Below are 14,543 nucleotides of genomic sequence, written 5' to 3'. Positions count from 1 at the left end.
ACCCCCTCAGCGCGCCCTCTGGGTCTACTCTCCTCCTCTTTCTTCTCCCTCCTTCCATCTCCGGCTTTCTTTTCCTCCTCTCTCCCCGCCCCTCGCGCTAGTCTCTCCCCTTTCCCCTCTCATCTCTTTCTGCTTCTGTCAGGTGTCAAGTAGCTCAGGGTAGCCTCAAATGCCCGGTAACTGAGGATGACCTTAAGCTCCCGATCCTGACTCATACTCCACCACTCTTGCTTTTCTTTTTTCTTTCTTTCTTTTAAGTGTTAAATACTCTTTATTTGATATCATACATAAACCACAGTAAATGCCTTTCAGTGGTGAGGCAGCATCATTGATGTAGGGAATTCTAATTAAAACAGCATTGTCAAGAATAGTTCCTCCCTGGTGTTTAGCATTGCCTGTCAGAGGCCGGTGAACACACACTGAAGAACAGGTGAGTCTTCTTGTTTCTGAGACAGTGATAGAATTTTCCCAGTGTTTAAATATATTCATATACCCGGCTATATAAATCTAAGTACAAAACCATTCAATAGGTTCGAGGCCACACCCCCATATTTATGGGAAGTAAAACATTACTAATTAAGTTCAGTCGTATCTTGAGAAAGGGAGAGCAGTGATAGCATGTATACAACTGGAAGTGTTACTTTAAAAAGATCATATCCACTTTAGGACAAGTCAGTTTTACTTAGATCTGGGCTGTCCAACAAAAACATTGTTAGTCATTCATGATCTGAATTTGGTGTAGGAATTAAATTATGTTATACACTAAAAGCCATGAGACATTTGTTTCGTAATAAATAAGGCAATGGAATTACTCATGAGTAGCCTTTTTAAGATAAGCTACTAGGTCCGCCCTTTCTCCCGTCTTCTTAATTCCAGAGAAGATCATTTTTGTTCTAGGAATGTAATATTTGGGATTTTCCAAATACTCCATCAGGGTATTCTCTCCTCAGGTGATGCCTTTGTTCTTGTTGGCATCTGTGTAAGAGAATCCAGCAGCCTGGCCTGTCTTCTGCCCAAACAGACCATGGAGGTTTGGTCCAGTCTTATGCTTGCCTCCTTTTTCCACAGTGTGGCACTGGGCACACTTCTGAACAAAAATCTTCCTGCCTTTTTTAACATCACCCATTTTAAATTTGGTCCGGGCTGGTCAACACCACAAACGTTCAGACTCTTAGGCAGACGTCCCTCTCTCTAGCCCACTCTTGCTTTTCTCAGGCAAACTGAGGCAAACCCTGAACAACGATTAGGTAAAGAGAGATCTCAAACTCTAGTCTTCCAAGACCCAGTGGCTTGTTTTCTGTCCCTTGGACGCCAGAGGCTTCCTGTTTTAAGATGCCTATACAGTTGCCGTGGAGACCAGCCCTGGGCCAGGAGGTCGTGCTGCAGATGCGGAAGGGAGAGGTTGAGATGCGCGTGTGCTCTTCCTCCAGAGTCCACAGTTGACCAGGCCACTCCACACCCACGCCTGAAGCCTGGGTATTCCTGAGGAATTTCCACGGGGATGTTTTGATCTTGGGGGAAGGGGCTGGGGAGGGGCACTCAATCTCTACTCCGGTACAACTATGGTGGAGTTTCAGAGAAACCTCAAGGGAATCTGGGAAACCCCACGGAGTGGATTTTTCTCGGCGTGTCAGTGAGATTCTTTTAGTCGCTATTTCACCTGTTTGAGCCTCCATTGCCCTTAAGGTCCTATGTCCCTTAGAGCGTGACTGTTTAAAGCCGAGCCTACTGTGAAGTGGGCACCATCCGCCAAGATCTGAATATGGGAAAATCCTGCAGGGATCATCAATGGAGCAGCGACACAGAACACAAGTGTACTTCAACACAGAAGCTCAGCAGCATACAGCAAGCAGCCTATAAGTGTACTCAGAAGATGGGGCAAGACCAGGTGACTGACTGGGTGATTTAAGGCCAGCTCCACAAAAACCGCCTTCTGGGGTCTGGAGAGGTGGTTCAGCAATTAAGAGCAAGTGCTTGGGCTGGAGAGATGGCTCAGCGGTTAAGAGCACTGACTGCTCTTCCAGAGGTCCTGAGTTCAAATCCCAGCAACCACAGGGTGGCTCACAACCATCTGTAATGGGATCCGGTGCCCTCTTCTGCTATATCTGAAGACCACTACAGTGTAAAATAAATCTTAGTAAAATATTTATTAAAAAAACAAACAAACAAAAAAAAGCAAGTGCTCTTGCAGAGAACCCAGGTTCAATTCCAATCACCCTCCTGGCAGCTCACAACCATCTGTAACTCCAGCTCTAGGGGCCTGATGTTTTCTTCTGGACACACACACAGTCCTGTGACAGGAGAGATGGCTCAGTGGTTGAGTGTGCATACTGCTGTTGCAGAGGACTGAAGTTAAGTTCCCAGCATCCATGCCAGACAGCAGGCATGCATGTGGTACACACACGCAAGCAAGCTAAGTGTTCACATATAAAATAAAATTGATCTTAGACAGTAACTTAACAAGCAACCTTTCTGGGGCTGTAGCTCAGTTAGTAGAGCTCCTGGTTAACAAGCACAAAGCCCAGGAGGAAAGAGGATCTGGAGTTCAAGGTCGCCCTCTGCTACGTGTTGAAGCCTGGGCTATACATAGGGCTTCTCCAAAGAAAAAAAGAAAAAAAAGCCATAAGTTTATTTTATTATTATTATTGTGATTACTACTATAGTAGAAAACTAAAGCCAGGGATAGAAGTTTTTTTTTTTTTCTTTTTTCTTTTTTTTGGAGCTGGGGACAGAACCCAGGGCCTTGCGCTTGCTAGGCAAGTGCTCTACCACTGAGCTAAATCTCCAACCCCAGGAATAGAAGATTTTATGGTTAAAAAGAACTGGTGAGGTGACCATAACTTGGAGGGGCTGGAGAGATGGCCTAGTGTTTAAGAGCAGTTGCTACTCTTCCAGAGGATTCCGACATGTGACACACCACACCTCCCCTCCCATACACACACACTTTTTTTTTTTTTTTAACTAAAAGAAGGTCTAGAGAGAGATGGCTCAGCAGTTAAGAGTAGCTGCTGCAGCCAGACAGTGGTGGCTCATGCCTTTAATGTCAGCACTTGGGAGGCAGAGGCAGGTAGATCTTTAAGTCTGGAGGCTAGCCAAGGCTACACAGAGAAACCCTGTCTTTAAAAAAGAGGGGGGGGGATGGAGGGGGAGATAGATAGAGAGAGAGAGAGAGAAAGAAAGGGATAGAGGGCTGGAGAGATGGCTCAGTGACTAAGTGGAAGAGTGGGCTGCTCTTCCGGAGGACCTGAGTTCAATTCTCAGCACCACACGGAGGCTCACAACTCTAGTCATAGGGAATCTGGTGACGTCTTCTAACCTTCATGAAGACCAGGCACATGGGGCATGCATATGTGTACAAGCAAAATATTCATACACATAAAATCTAACTTTATAATATTTTATTGTGTTAATTGTAATGTTTTATGTGTATGGGTCTTTTACTTGCATGGATGTCTGTGTAGCACATGTGTGTAGTGCCGGTGGAGGCCAGAAGAGGGCATCAGGTCCCCTGAAGTTGCAGTCACAGGCCATTGTGAACCACCATTTCAGTGGTGTGGATGGAACCCTGGGTCCTCCGGAAGAGCATTAAACACTCTTAACTACTGCTCACCACCCCACACCTCTCAGCTCAGGTCCAATGGATTTGGAGTTGCTGCTGCTTCTCCCTCGAGAATGGCAGGGTTCAGGTGTCTTCTTTTCTCAAATAAAATGATTTAACTTAAAATAGAAAGCACTGGGAAGGCAGAGGCAGGCGTTCTCTGTGAGCTTCAGGTCGGCCACAGCTACATAGTGAGACCCTGTCTTTTTTTTTTTTTTTTTAAGATTTATTTATTTACTTATTTAATGTATGTGAGTACACTCTCGCTGTCTTCAGGTACACCAGAAGAGGGCATCAGATCCCATTACAGATGGTTGCGAACCACCATGTGGTTGCTGGGAATTGAACTCAGGACCTTTGGAAGAGCAGTCAGTGCTCTTACCTGCTGAGCCATCTCTCCAGCTCCGAGACCCTGTCTTGAAACAAAACAAACAAAACACCTTAAAAAAAAAAAAAAAAGAATAAGGAAGCATCAGCACATCACATGCCTTTAATCTCAGCATTCAGGAGGCAGACAGACCTCAAGGCTGGCTTGGTCCAAAACAGCAGGGGCTACACAGAGAAGCCCTGCCTCTGAAAGGGGCTTTGGTGGTGGTGGTGGGGATGCTAGAGAGAGAGTGCACCAGTTAAGAGGACTGGTTATTTTTCTAGAAGTCCTGAGTTCAACTCCCAGCAACCACACATGATGGTGCACAACCATCTGTAATGGGATCTGATGCCCTCTTCCGGCATGCAGGGGTATGCGTCTACAGAGCGCTCACACACATACGTTAAAACCAAACAAAGCCTAGAAGCTAACCTGGGATATATGAGAGCCTCCCTGGGTGGTCCTCTGGCTATCTCTCGGACTCGAACCTAATCTCAGGCTGACCCATTGAAGCTGTTGAGGCTTGGGGCTGTTGTCGAGGGCAGTTTCTTGGTAGATCTAGGATCCTGCAAGGGTCATTTGCTGCGCTGGGAGTGGGAGGGTAAGTGGCAGTAGACTGTGGAGCAGCACACTCTAGAGTTACATTCCTTTGCAGTTTCCTCTCCTGCCCCGTGCCTTGGTCTGCAGGAAGGGCATGACTTCCTCCCTGGTGCCAAGTGGTCTCATAAGGATCAAGGGATGCTCTGCTGATCAGAAACTTCCCAGCCTTAGTACGAGACATTACCCTTGGCTTTCTGGAGGGGACATCTTGCAGTTCCCTCCACCAGCCATGGTTTCCCACCCATCCCAACACCCCCTCTTCTCCTTTCTGGAGCCCGAGCCGCCTCAGCTTTTATTTATTTACTTTGAGACAGGCTCTTGGTCTGTAGCCCTGACTGGCCTGGAACTCCCCAGATTCTGCTTCTAACACTGAAGATCTGGGATTGCAGGAATGCACCACCACACCCTGCTTGCATTTCCCCTGCTTTAATGACTTGTAGATGAGCATTCTGCCAGCTGAGCCACATGCCCAGCCACAGCCCCACTGCTTTGAGACAAGGTTTCACGTAGTTCAGGCTAGATTCAGACTTATGACATAGCCCAGGTTGGCCTGATCCTCCTGCCTCAACCTCTCAAGTGCATTCAACACCTTGCCAGGCTACATTCCACTAACTTGAAAGTACCTTCTAGACACAGTGTCACTTTCCCTCCTCCGATTGGCTGAGGGGCTCCAAGGATAGGGTTCTGACTTTTGTGTGTGGTAATGGGTCTCACTGCTTCCTCAAGTTCTAAGGTAGGTGGAACTGCATGTGTGCCTTTAGGCCGGAACTCTCCGGCTTTAGAACCTTTAGCTTCATAAGAGGCACAACAGAGACATGTAGTAACGGCACACCTACAACTCAGCCCAGCAGCTTCTTTGGTGGTTTTCTATGTTGTTGTTGTTGTTGGTGGTGGTGGTGGTGGTGGTGGTTTTTGTAGCCAGGCAGAGTTAGAACACACCTGTAGACCAGGTTGGCCTGAACTCAGACATGTGCCTACCTCTGTCTCCTGAGTGCTGGGATTGAAAACCTGTGCCTGGCTTGTTTCTGAGCAGAGGAAACAAGTTTATTAAGGAATGAGAAAGAACTGCCAAGGACGTGGAGCCCAAGACAGGAACACTTTTGTTTAGTGCTTTTGAGATTGGGTCTGTGGTAGCCCAGCCTGACTTCAAGCTATGTAGCCAAGGGTGACTTTTTCAACCATCCCTCCTGCTTCTGCCTCAAGGGTTGTAATGACAGGTGTGCACCACCATGCCTGCCTGGCCTTACCAAGTAGTCCAGGCTATCCTTAGAATCACAGTCCTCCAGCCTCAACCTCTGTAGCACTGCAGTAGAACACTGCCACTCAGGGCTTCTGTGACTTTTGTTTTTCTAGTTGGAATGTCAACACATCCCAGGGGTATTTTCAGCCAAAAGAGGACTGGCGGCCAGTGGGTGTGTCTGAAGCAACAGAAAGCAGTCCTAGTCAACTTTGGTACTAATTTAGAGACAGAGCTGCCCCTCTCTGGGGACGCCTCAATTTCCCTCATTTTAAAAAATGTTTTTGGGGGCTGGAGAGATGGCTCAGTGGGTAAGGGCACTGACTGCTCTTCCAGAGGTTCTGAGTTCAATTCCCAGCAACCACATGGTGGCTCACAACCATCTGAAATGGGATCTGATGCCCTCTTCTGGTGTGTCTGAAAACAGCTACAGTGTATTCATATACATAAAATAAATAAAAAGATTAAAAAAATGTTTTTGATTTTGAGACAGGGTTTTTCCTGTCTAGTCCTGGCTGTTCTGGAACTCACTCTGTAGACCAGGATGGCCTCAAATTTAGAGATCTATGGCCTCTGCTTCCTGAATGCTGGGGTTAAAGACATGAGCCAACACTACCCAGCTTAAATGACCTATTACCTGTGTGCGTTGGTTTTGCCTGAGTGTATGTCTGTGTGAGGGTGTGTGGCCCCCTGCAACTGGAGTTGAGCTGACGTGTGGTTGCTGAATTGAAGAGTAGCCAGTGCTCTTAGCCGCTGAGCCATCTCTCCAGCATATATATAATGAAAGCCTCGCTTTCCCTGTATAACTCTGTTCATTTTGTGAAAAACCAACACATGTAAAACCAGACACAGCCGTGTGCGCCTGTAATCTCCGTCCTGGGAGAGAACAGCTCCTGCAAAGAAGCCCTCAAGGAGGGGCTGGAGTGCAGCTCACGGTTCAAATGGCTCCATCCAAATGCCACAGCAAGTTTTTTTCATGTAAGCCTTTTTAACTTTTAAGTTAATTATTTCCTGTACCCTGTGAATATACCATGTCTGTGCCCATGTTTGTCTTGATGAGGCCAGAAGAGGGCATCTGGCACTCCTGAACCTGGAGTTGAAGATGGCTGTGAGCTGCCATGTGGCTGCTGGGACTGACTCCAGGTTTCTGGAGAACACAGTCCATCTTCTCTGCCACGCCATCTTTCCAGCTCCCTGATTTTTTTTTAAACTAAGAATGATACAGCTGGGCAGTGGGGCACACCTTTAATCCCAGCACTTGGGTGGATCTCTGAGTTCCAGGTCATCGTGGACTACAAAGGGAGTTCTAGGATAGCCAGGCTACACAGAGAAACCCTGTTTGGAAGAACACACAACACAACCACAACAAAATGAGAACACGGGAGTGGTCTCTTTAAATGGGTTTATTGGTTTTATCCTAGAACACAAGACCTTGGCTCTGATTCTGAGCCTGAAGGAAGCTGTAAGGAGCCTGCCTAGCACCCAGTGGGAGGCCCTCCTGGAGGTGAAAGCACAGGCTTGGCACCGATGCAGGCTCCAACATCTGCCTGAGGAGGGAGAAACTCCTCCTGGCAGTCTGTATTGAAGCAGGCTGTGAGCCCTGGAGGAGAGGCATCAAGAATACCCAGCACTGGATGAACAGCTGACAGGATCCCACAGCAGCAACCAGCTCCATTTCCAAGTCTTGTGAAAAATAGGGTTCATTTTTAATGTGACAAAAGAGATCCCCGGCAGGGATCATTTTGACTCTGTGCAGTTTTTCCCTCCTGGTAACAAGGTCCGACAGACTCCAGGAAACTGATTTTTTTTGGGGATGGCTGGTGTGCTTGCTGACCTGGCCCCCGAGTGGAGCAAGCCCCTAGGTGACCAGGGCAGGGTTAGGGGAAGTCACTGTAGGGCAAGCGGAAGGGGTAGAGTGGTGTGTATCTTGAATCTTGCCAGAGTAGCTTGTCCTCCAGGAAGGCGACGGAAGGCAGGGTGAGGACCAGAGTCTGGTGTTTGAGCATGCTGTACACATTCAGGCCTGGGATGTGAGGGCATGGTCAGGGTGTGACTGCCTGAGCCATCTTATCTGAAGCCTGGGCCCTGGCCCCCTCTGTGGTACACTGTTAGTTCTCAGATCCCACAGCAGTTGCTGAGCAAACTAGCTGACTTCCCATTTGCCCGGGACTGTGACCCCCATGCAGCATTCCACTGAGGACCCAGTAGGTGGATAGACACAGGTATCACTGAGAGACCAGAATCAGCTGGAGTCGGTGGGAGGGGAGGAAAGAGTGGAGGACAGGCAGAGCGGCTCTCACCCCATGCTCATGGCCCCCTCTTCAGGCTGTCTGTGGAACAGACTAACAGATAGGACTGGGATGCTCCTCACTGGGGCAGCTGAAAGCTGCAAGAGTGGCTCTGGGTAGAGCACACGCCTAGCACAACTGAGTGGTAAACTCTTAGACAAGCCAGTGAGCCATGCTGTGACAGGTGCAGGGTTTGAACTGCCCGCCCATGATTAACAGTGGGATCTGGGCCAGTTTGCTCCAGGGTTCTAAGTCATGATGGACCCATCACTCACCAACTGCAGGGATCAGGTTGAAACTGTTGAGCCTGGAGGTGGCTGCCATGACATTCTTGGGCATCTCTTCATGTGTTCTGGAACACATGGAGGGTGAGAGGTGAGCCTGGCAGGACACGGGACTTGGCCCCTTCCCCACCCTGCCCTGTGTCCTCACAAGTCTACAAGGAGCACGGAACTCCCCCAGTGGCGGTACTGGGCCAACTCTGTCAGGTACTGGGGGTCTGCGGTGGGTAGCTCCAGGGAATCCACAATGTGTAGATCATCCTGTGGAGAAAAACAAGACCCTGGGCTCTAGTGCCGAGCCTAGGAACCACAGCCCCCAGCCATGTTCCCTCCCAGCTGTTCTGTACTATACCTGCATCAGCTTCACAGTCAAGGCCACCTTGAGGCCCAGTGCCCGCACTTTCATGGGCAACATGTAGTAGTAACTTGTAGGGCCCCGGGGACCATGGGCTACACCTCCTGCAGGGACAGTGGTGTGTGAGAAGGTGTTGGCCACAGATGGCCTGGGATGTCAGAAATCTGTTTGATGGCTGGCACAGGGTGTTGGAGTGGGTGATGAACAGTAGCCTGGGAGGAGTGGGAGGGGCCAGAAGATCCCACTAGGTACATGAGAAGAGTGGGCAAGGAAAGACTAGATAGGAGGGGTGGAAAGGGACTGTAGACAGGTATGAAGGTAGTCATCCAACTCTAGTACAACAAAGTGAAGCAGAAAAAGTAAGTTCAAGATCAGCCTGGGATATACAGCAAGACCTGGTCTCAAAAGAAAAAAAAACAAACAGGTATCCAAAGGGGAGGTGGGGTTGGGCTGTGGCTCAGTGGGTGGAGTGCTTTCCCAGTGTGCAAAGACAAGTGTGTTTCATCCCAGAGCTGCATAAACCAGGCTGGTGGAGCAGGGCTCTTATGCCCCAGTGGGCTCATACCCCAGGACTCAGGTGGGCAGCTGCAGGGCAAGGGCCAACTCCAACTCCCTCCCCTTTAGACCCACTCACCTCCCCGCCATATGGGAGAGCGGATGCTGCCGTGCCGGGCACGGCCACTGCCTTTCTGCTGCCAGGGCTTGCGGCCACCACCACTCACCTCCGCCCTGGTCTTGGTCTTAGCATAGCTCTGTGGGTACAAAGAGTAGGGCTCAGACTAACGGCAGAGAAGGTTGTGAAGGGGACAGTGCGGAGAACTTAGGGACCAGAGTCCCCCATCTTGAGAAGCAGGGCTCTGCTGCCCAGTGTACAAGGGCTGTCATTTCTGAGGATCAAGGCCTCACTATGTAGCTCGGGCTGACTGAATTTTATTCCCCTCCTCAGCCTCTGCAGGGCGTGGCTGCAGGCACGAGTCATCTCACCTGGTTCCTTGTGGACTCTTGAATGTTCCTGGCTTAGAACTCTGCTCTCACTGACTAAAGGGTAATGGTAGGCTCTGTGAGGTCCTCTCCACATACTGTCCCTATTCATCTCCACTCAGCTGCATTGAGGGCTAGTTAAGTCAAACCCACAGGTAGAACAAGTTAAATGTTCCTTTGGCTGGAGCACGGCTCAGCAGTAGAGCACCTATCTAGAATCTTGTGACATGGCTTGGTATTAAAAATTCCCAAGTGGGATGGTGATGGCTTATTAACAAAGTACTACCCAGACATTGAGGCTCTACTCACTACCCAGTACACCTGCACTCCAGACAGACTGCTCCCAAGGATGCCTGTCCACTCTAACCACTGATGTTCATCCCCTTCTCCTACTAGACTCTGAGTCCTCTGGGGCAGGGATATGGTGGGTTGCAGCTTCCCTACCATAAGACCTACAGTGATGGGTGCTAAACTACGAGCTGAGAAGGGGCCTGCCTCAAATAGGCAGACAAGACTGGAGCGGGGTTGTTTCCAGAGAGCACACTCACAAGCCGCTGAGCCCAGTGGGGAGCTCTGCCATGCTACTCAGGACACTCACGATTCTCTTGAAGTTCCTCTGCCACACGGCAACCTGGTGCAGAATGTCCAGCCTGCAGACAGGGAAGGGAGACCTAAGAGGGGCACCCCAGGTGAAACTCCCACATCTGCATCCCAGGAAAGGAAACCTGGCTCTTCCTTTGGACATCTGGGACCCTCTGTCCTCTACTCTTCCCTGACCACAGGTGACACCACCTCAACTCAAGATGGTCTCTGTACCACGAAGTCCAGCCAGGGTTGGTGGCTGTGCCTATTATTCTGGTACTCAGGAGGCTGAGGCAATAGAGTTGAGAACTAAAGGCCTACTTGTACTTCATGGTAAGACTCCACCTCTAAAAACCAAAGAGTGGTGGAGTTGTGTTCTCTCTCTCTCATTCAATCTCTCTCTCTCTTTCTCTCTCTCTCTCTCTCACTCTCTCTCTCTGAAATGCTCTTGTCTTGGTTGGATCAAGCTCAAAGTACTCAGGAGTGCTAGAGAGATGGTTCAGTGGTTAAGAGTACTTGCTACTCTTGTAGAGGCCCAGGTTCAATTCCTATCATCCAAAACAACCCGCAGCTGGCCTTAACTCCATTTCTGACCCCTTCCAGCTTCTGAGGGCACTGCACACATGTGGTACACAGACACATTCAGGCAAATGCTCGTACACAGAAATACAGGTGGCACTGACTGGGATTAGATGGAGTCAGAGGGACACCTTGGAGCTTCTAGGGGCTCTCCTGCCTTCCCCTCCCATCTCTGTGCACCAGTGCTTTAATTACAGATACACGTACATACCACCATATTGGGCTTTATGTGGGTTCTAAGGTTCAAAATCAGGGAGCCATATTTGTGTGGCAGGTACTTTACTCACTGTGTCTCCCCAGCCCTTTATAATATAGTTTGTCTGATATATCTAAATATTTTGTCACTTCAGTATCCAACACTAACTGTGTTTCAGGTATACAGTGGTCAAATGCTACTAGGGCCTACTGTGTGGGCAGTATGTCCAATAAAAGCAATCCTGTGGGCCAACGAGATGGCTCAGTGGGTAAAGGCACTTGCAGCAAAGCCAGACTTGTGTACACACACATGCATGTATGCACACACGAGCACACATGCACACTCATGCATGCACCATGAAGAGAGAAAAAACAACTCCTCCAAGTTGTCCTTACTGCCACATCTACAAGTCTACCCCCACCTCCAAAAGGCCTGGCATGGTACTGTGCACACCTTTAACCTCAGCACTAGGGAAGCAGACAGGAGGATGCCTGTGAGTTCAAGACCTCCTTGGTTTACAGGAGGAGTCCCAGGACAGCTAGGGGCTACACAGTGAAACCCTGTCTCGAGAGGAAAACAACAACAACAACAACAACAACAAAAACGTGAGTTCCCTTTTGATGAGTATGTGTGTTCCACCTGCAAAAACAAATCTATCTGCGCATCATGTTTGCCTGGTGCCCACGGAGCCAGGAGAGGGCATCAGTTCCTACAGAACTATAGTTACGGATGCTTGTGAGCAGCCATATAGATGCCTAGATCCTGTCTCAGCCTTCCCTGTGCTGGCATGACAAGCACATGTCAACAAGTCTGGCCTTCTAGCTGTCATTTCTGAAAAAACCAACATGTTGACAGTTTTTAGTTACTCTTTAAAAAGAATTATATTCATCTATGTATGTGAATACCCGGTAGCTGTCTTCAGACACACCAGAAGAGGGCATCAGATCCCATTAGAGATGGGTGAGTACCATGTGGTTGCTGGGAATCAAACTCAGGACCTCTGGAAGAGCAGCCAGTTCTCTTAACTGCTGAGCCATCTCTCCAGCCCAGTATTTAGTATTTTTATTTTTATGTATGGTGTCATGTAGTCCAGGCTGGCCTGGGACTCACTATGCAACCTTGACCATTAATTTCTTGATCCTATTTCCACCTCTACAACGATGGGATCAGAGGTGTGGGTCACCATGACCTTTGTATCCTATAGAAGGGAACCCAGGGCAAGGTGAGTGCAGGCAAACCTTCTATGCACATCCACAGCCCTAATATAAAACGTTTCTAGAGAATTTTCTCTGTGGTAGATTAATCTACCTAATTGTCACTCAACTTTCTTGAGGTCTGACAAAATGCGGACTCAAGCACAAGGAAACAAAGCAGGGTGTTTGTATCCTTCGCCCTCCAGCCCTGTATGAGGGAAACTGATCACCTCTTTTGTCATGTGGAGAAACAAGGACAAGGTTCTCCCACTGCACCCCGCACTCACCGGGGCGTCGTTGCAAACACGTCGGGGTGCAACTCCGCCAGGCCGATGCGCTCCTGCTCAAAGCCTCGGAGAGACTCGACCCAGGCTTGCACCGGGCGCCGGGGCGCCGGTATCGGAAGCTCACACTTGCGCAATACAGGGTCTAGGAGACCTGGCCGGGGATGAGAAATGAGGGGTCACGAGTCAGGATCAAAACTCAATACTTTCGGTGCCAACTCAGTGTGTCAAGGTATGATCTCGGCCATTTCACCTGCGCTATCTCCCGGCTCTGAAATCTCGGCTGGCCGCACCGCGTCTTCTGCTAGAGAGCTGATGACCTGGAAAATGACAGGCCGGAGTTAGAGGTGCTCTCGGAAGTTATCAACCTTTGACCTCCGACCTTGACCTCAGCTCGGTTCCCTACCCGGGAGCCATTGGGTCGAAGCCAGGCCCGGGAAGCGGCCTGGAACAACCGCAGCATTTTGAATGAAATCTCGTCACGCAGGAGGTCGCTGCGCCCATGGACGCTCGCGGCGATGACTGATGACGTCGTATGTGCGCCGGCGCACGTCACGAATGCGATTGGCCGCCATCAGCCCCAGGTACCGAAGCCGGAGGCTTTGGATCAGCTCCACGTGACTACCCGAAGCCCCAACACCCGGAGAGCGGGCTCCGGAAGCAAACCAATGAAGATGCTTCACTCCAAGAGACGTGTTTCTACTTTAGCCAATGAACCTGAAGGGTAGATGGAGGGTCCGCCCATACCTGGGCGGTACCTGGCTAATAAGCGTTAATCTTTTGATTTACAGTGGACAGACCTCCTGCTATATACACTCCGTATTTTGCCTACATTTTTCTCTGTGCCTTTCTCTTCATTTACCATTATTGATATGAATTGATTTTTGTCATTTAGAGTCAGGGTCTCACTCCTGACTAGCCTGGAACTCACTATGTACCCCAGGGTGGCCTTGAACTCAGAGAGATCCGCCTGATTCTGCCTCCCCAGTGCTGAAATTAAAGATGTGTGCCGGGTTGGGCCATGGTGGTGCTTGCCTTTAATTCTAGCACTCGGAAGGTAAAGGTGCTACATGGGAATTCGAGGCCAACCTGGTCTACATAGTGACTTCCTGGACATTCAGAATGAGACCCTATCTGGAAAATTAAGGGGTAAAAAAAGGTGTGTGCCATAACATGGGGCTATTCTTCGCTTTTTCAATATATATGCATTTTAATTTTTTACTTTTAAAAAGGATTTTATTTATTTTATACATGTAAGTGTTCTATTTGCATGTATGCCTGCATTCCAAAGAGGGCATCAGATTATATATGGTTGTGAGCCACCATGTGGTTGGTGGGAATTGAACTCAGGCCGTCTAGTTTGGTTGCAAGCCCCCTAACCTGCTGAGCCAGGCTTCTTGTCTACACAAGGCTTCTCTGTGTAGACAAGGCTAACCTTGAGTTCAGAGACTCCCTCTCTCAGCCTCTGGAGTGCTGGGTTGCCAGTTGCATGCACAGCATTGCTTACATGCCCAGGTGAATCTAATTGTATGTTCTTCCCTTCTCCTCTTGGTGTGTGAAGAGGTCTGTCTTGGCTGGCACTGAACTCTGTGTAGTCAAGAGTAACCTTGAACTTCTGATTCTCCCGCCTCCTCCCGAGTCCTGGGATTTTAGGTACGCGCTAGCATGCCGGTTCATTTAGTGCTAAAAGACCAAGAAGTTGGCAGCTTAGGTACTCTACCAGCTGAGCCATCTCTCCAGCCCTCACGGGTTTATTTATTTGTTGAGACAGAACTTCAGCGTGTAACCCTGAAGTCCTCCAGCCTCCTTTTTCCAAATGTGTTTGATTCTTTAAATGGAAGTCCTGAAAGAAAGCTTTCAGTATTTTTTAGGCCTACTTAGATTCTCCAGAGCTGTTTATGTCATTCTGAAACCCTTCCCATTAGCCCTGTGTCCCTCCACTCACATATAATCCAGGATCTTGCCCCCTCACACCTTCCAGGACTCTCCCAGGGCAGGAAAA

At 49.2% G+C, this 14,543-nt stretch overlaps 1 protein-coding gene and 1 pseudogene across 1 annotated transcript; both read right to left on the bottom strand.

Annotated features, from left to right (window-relative positions):
• Positions 1 to 808: 808 nt before the first annotated feature.
• LOC108351839 (cytochrome c, somatic pseudogene) lies at positions 809 to 1,126 on the bottom strand (annotated as a pseudogene).
• A 6,065-nt stretch (positions 1,127 to 7,191) lies between these two features.
• Positions 7,192 to 13,202, bottom strand: Mrpl4 (mitochondrial ribosomal protein L4). The gene is given in 9 exon segments (NM_001108754.1): positions 7,192 to 7,825; positions 8,366 to 8,442; positions 8,523 to 8,632; positions 8,724 to 8,830; positions 9,361 to 9,478; positions 10,306 to 10,357; positions 12,545 to 12,695; positions 12,795 to 12,861; positions 12,948 to 13,202. Coding segments are annotated over 9 exon segments (885 nt in total). The 5' UTR covers positions 13,005 to 13,202; the 3' UTR covers positions 7,192 to 7,679.
• Between the last annotated feature and the right edge of the window lie 1,341 nt (positions 13,203 to 14,543).

Source organism: Rattus norvegicus, chromosome 8 (assembly GCF_021556685.1).
Source record: "Rattus norvegicus strain SHRSP/BbbUtx chromosome 8, alternate assembly SHRSP_T2T, whole genome shotgun sequence".
Lineage (NCBI taxonomy): Eukaryota > Metazoa > Chordata > Mammalia > Rodentia > Muridae > Rattus > Rattus norvegicus.
The sequence above is the reverse complement of the archived record's forward strand: the minus strand, read 5'-3'. Positions and strand labels throughout refer to the sequence as shown.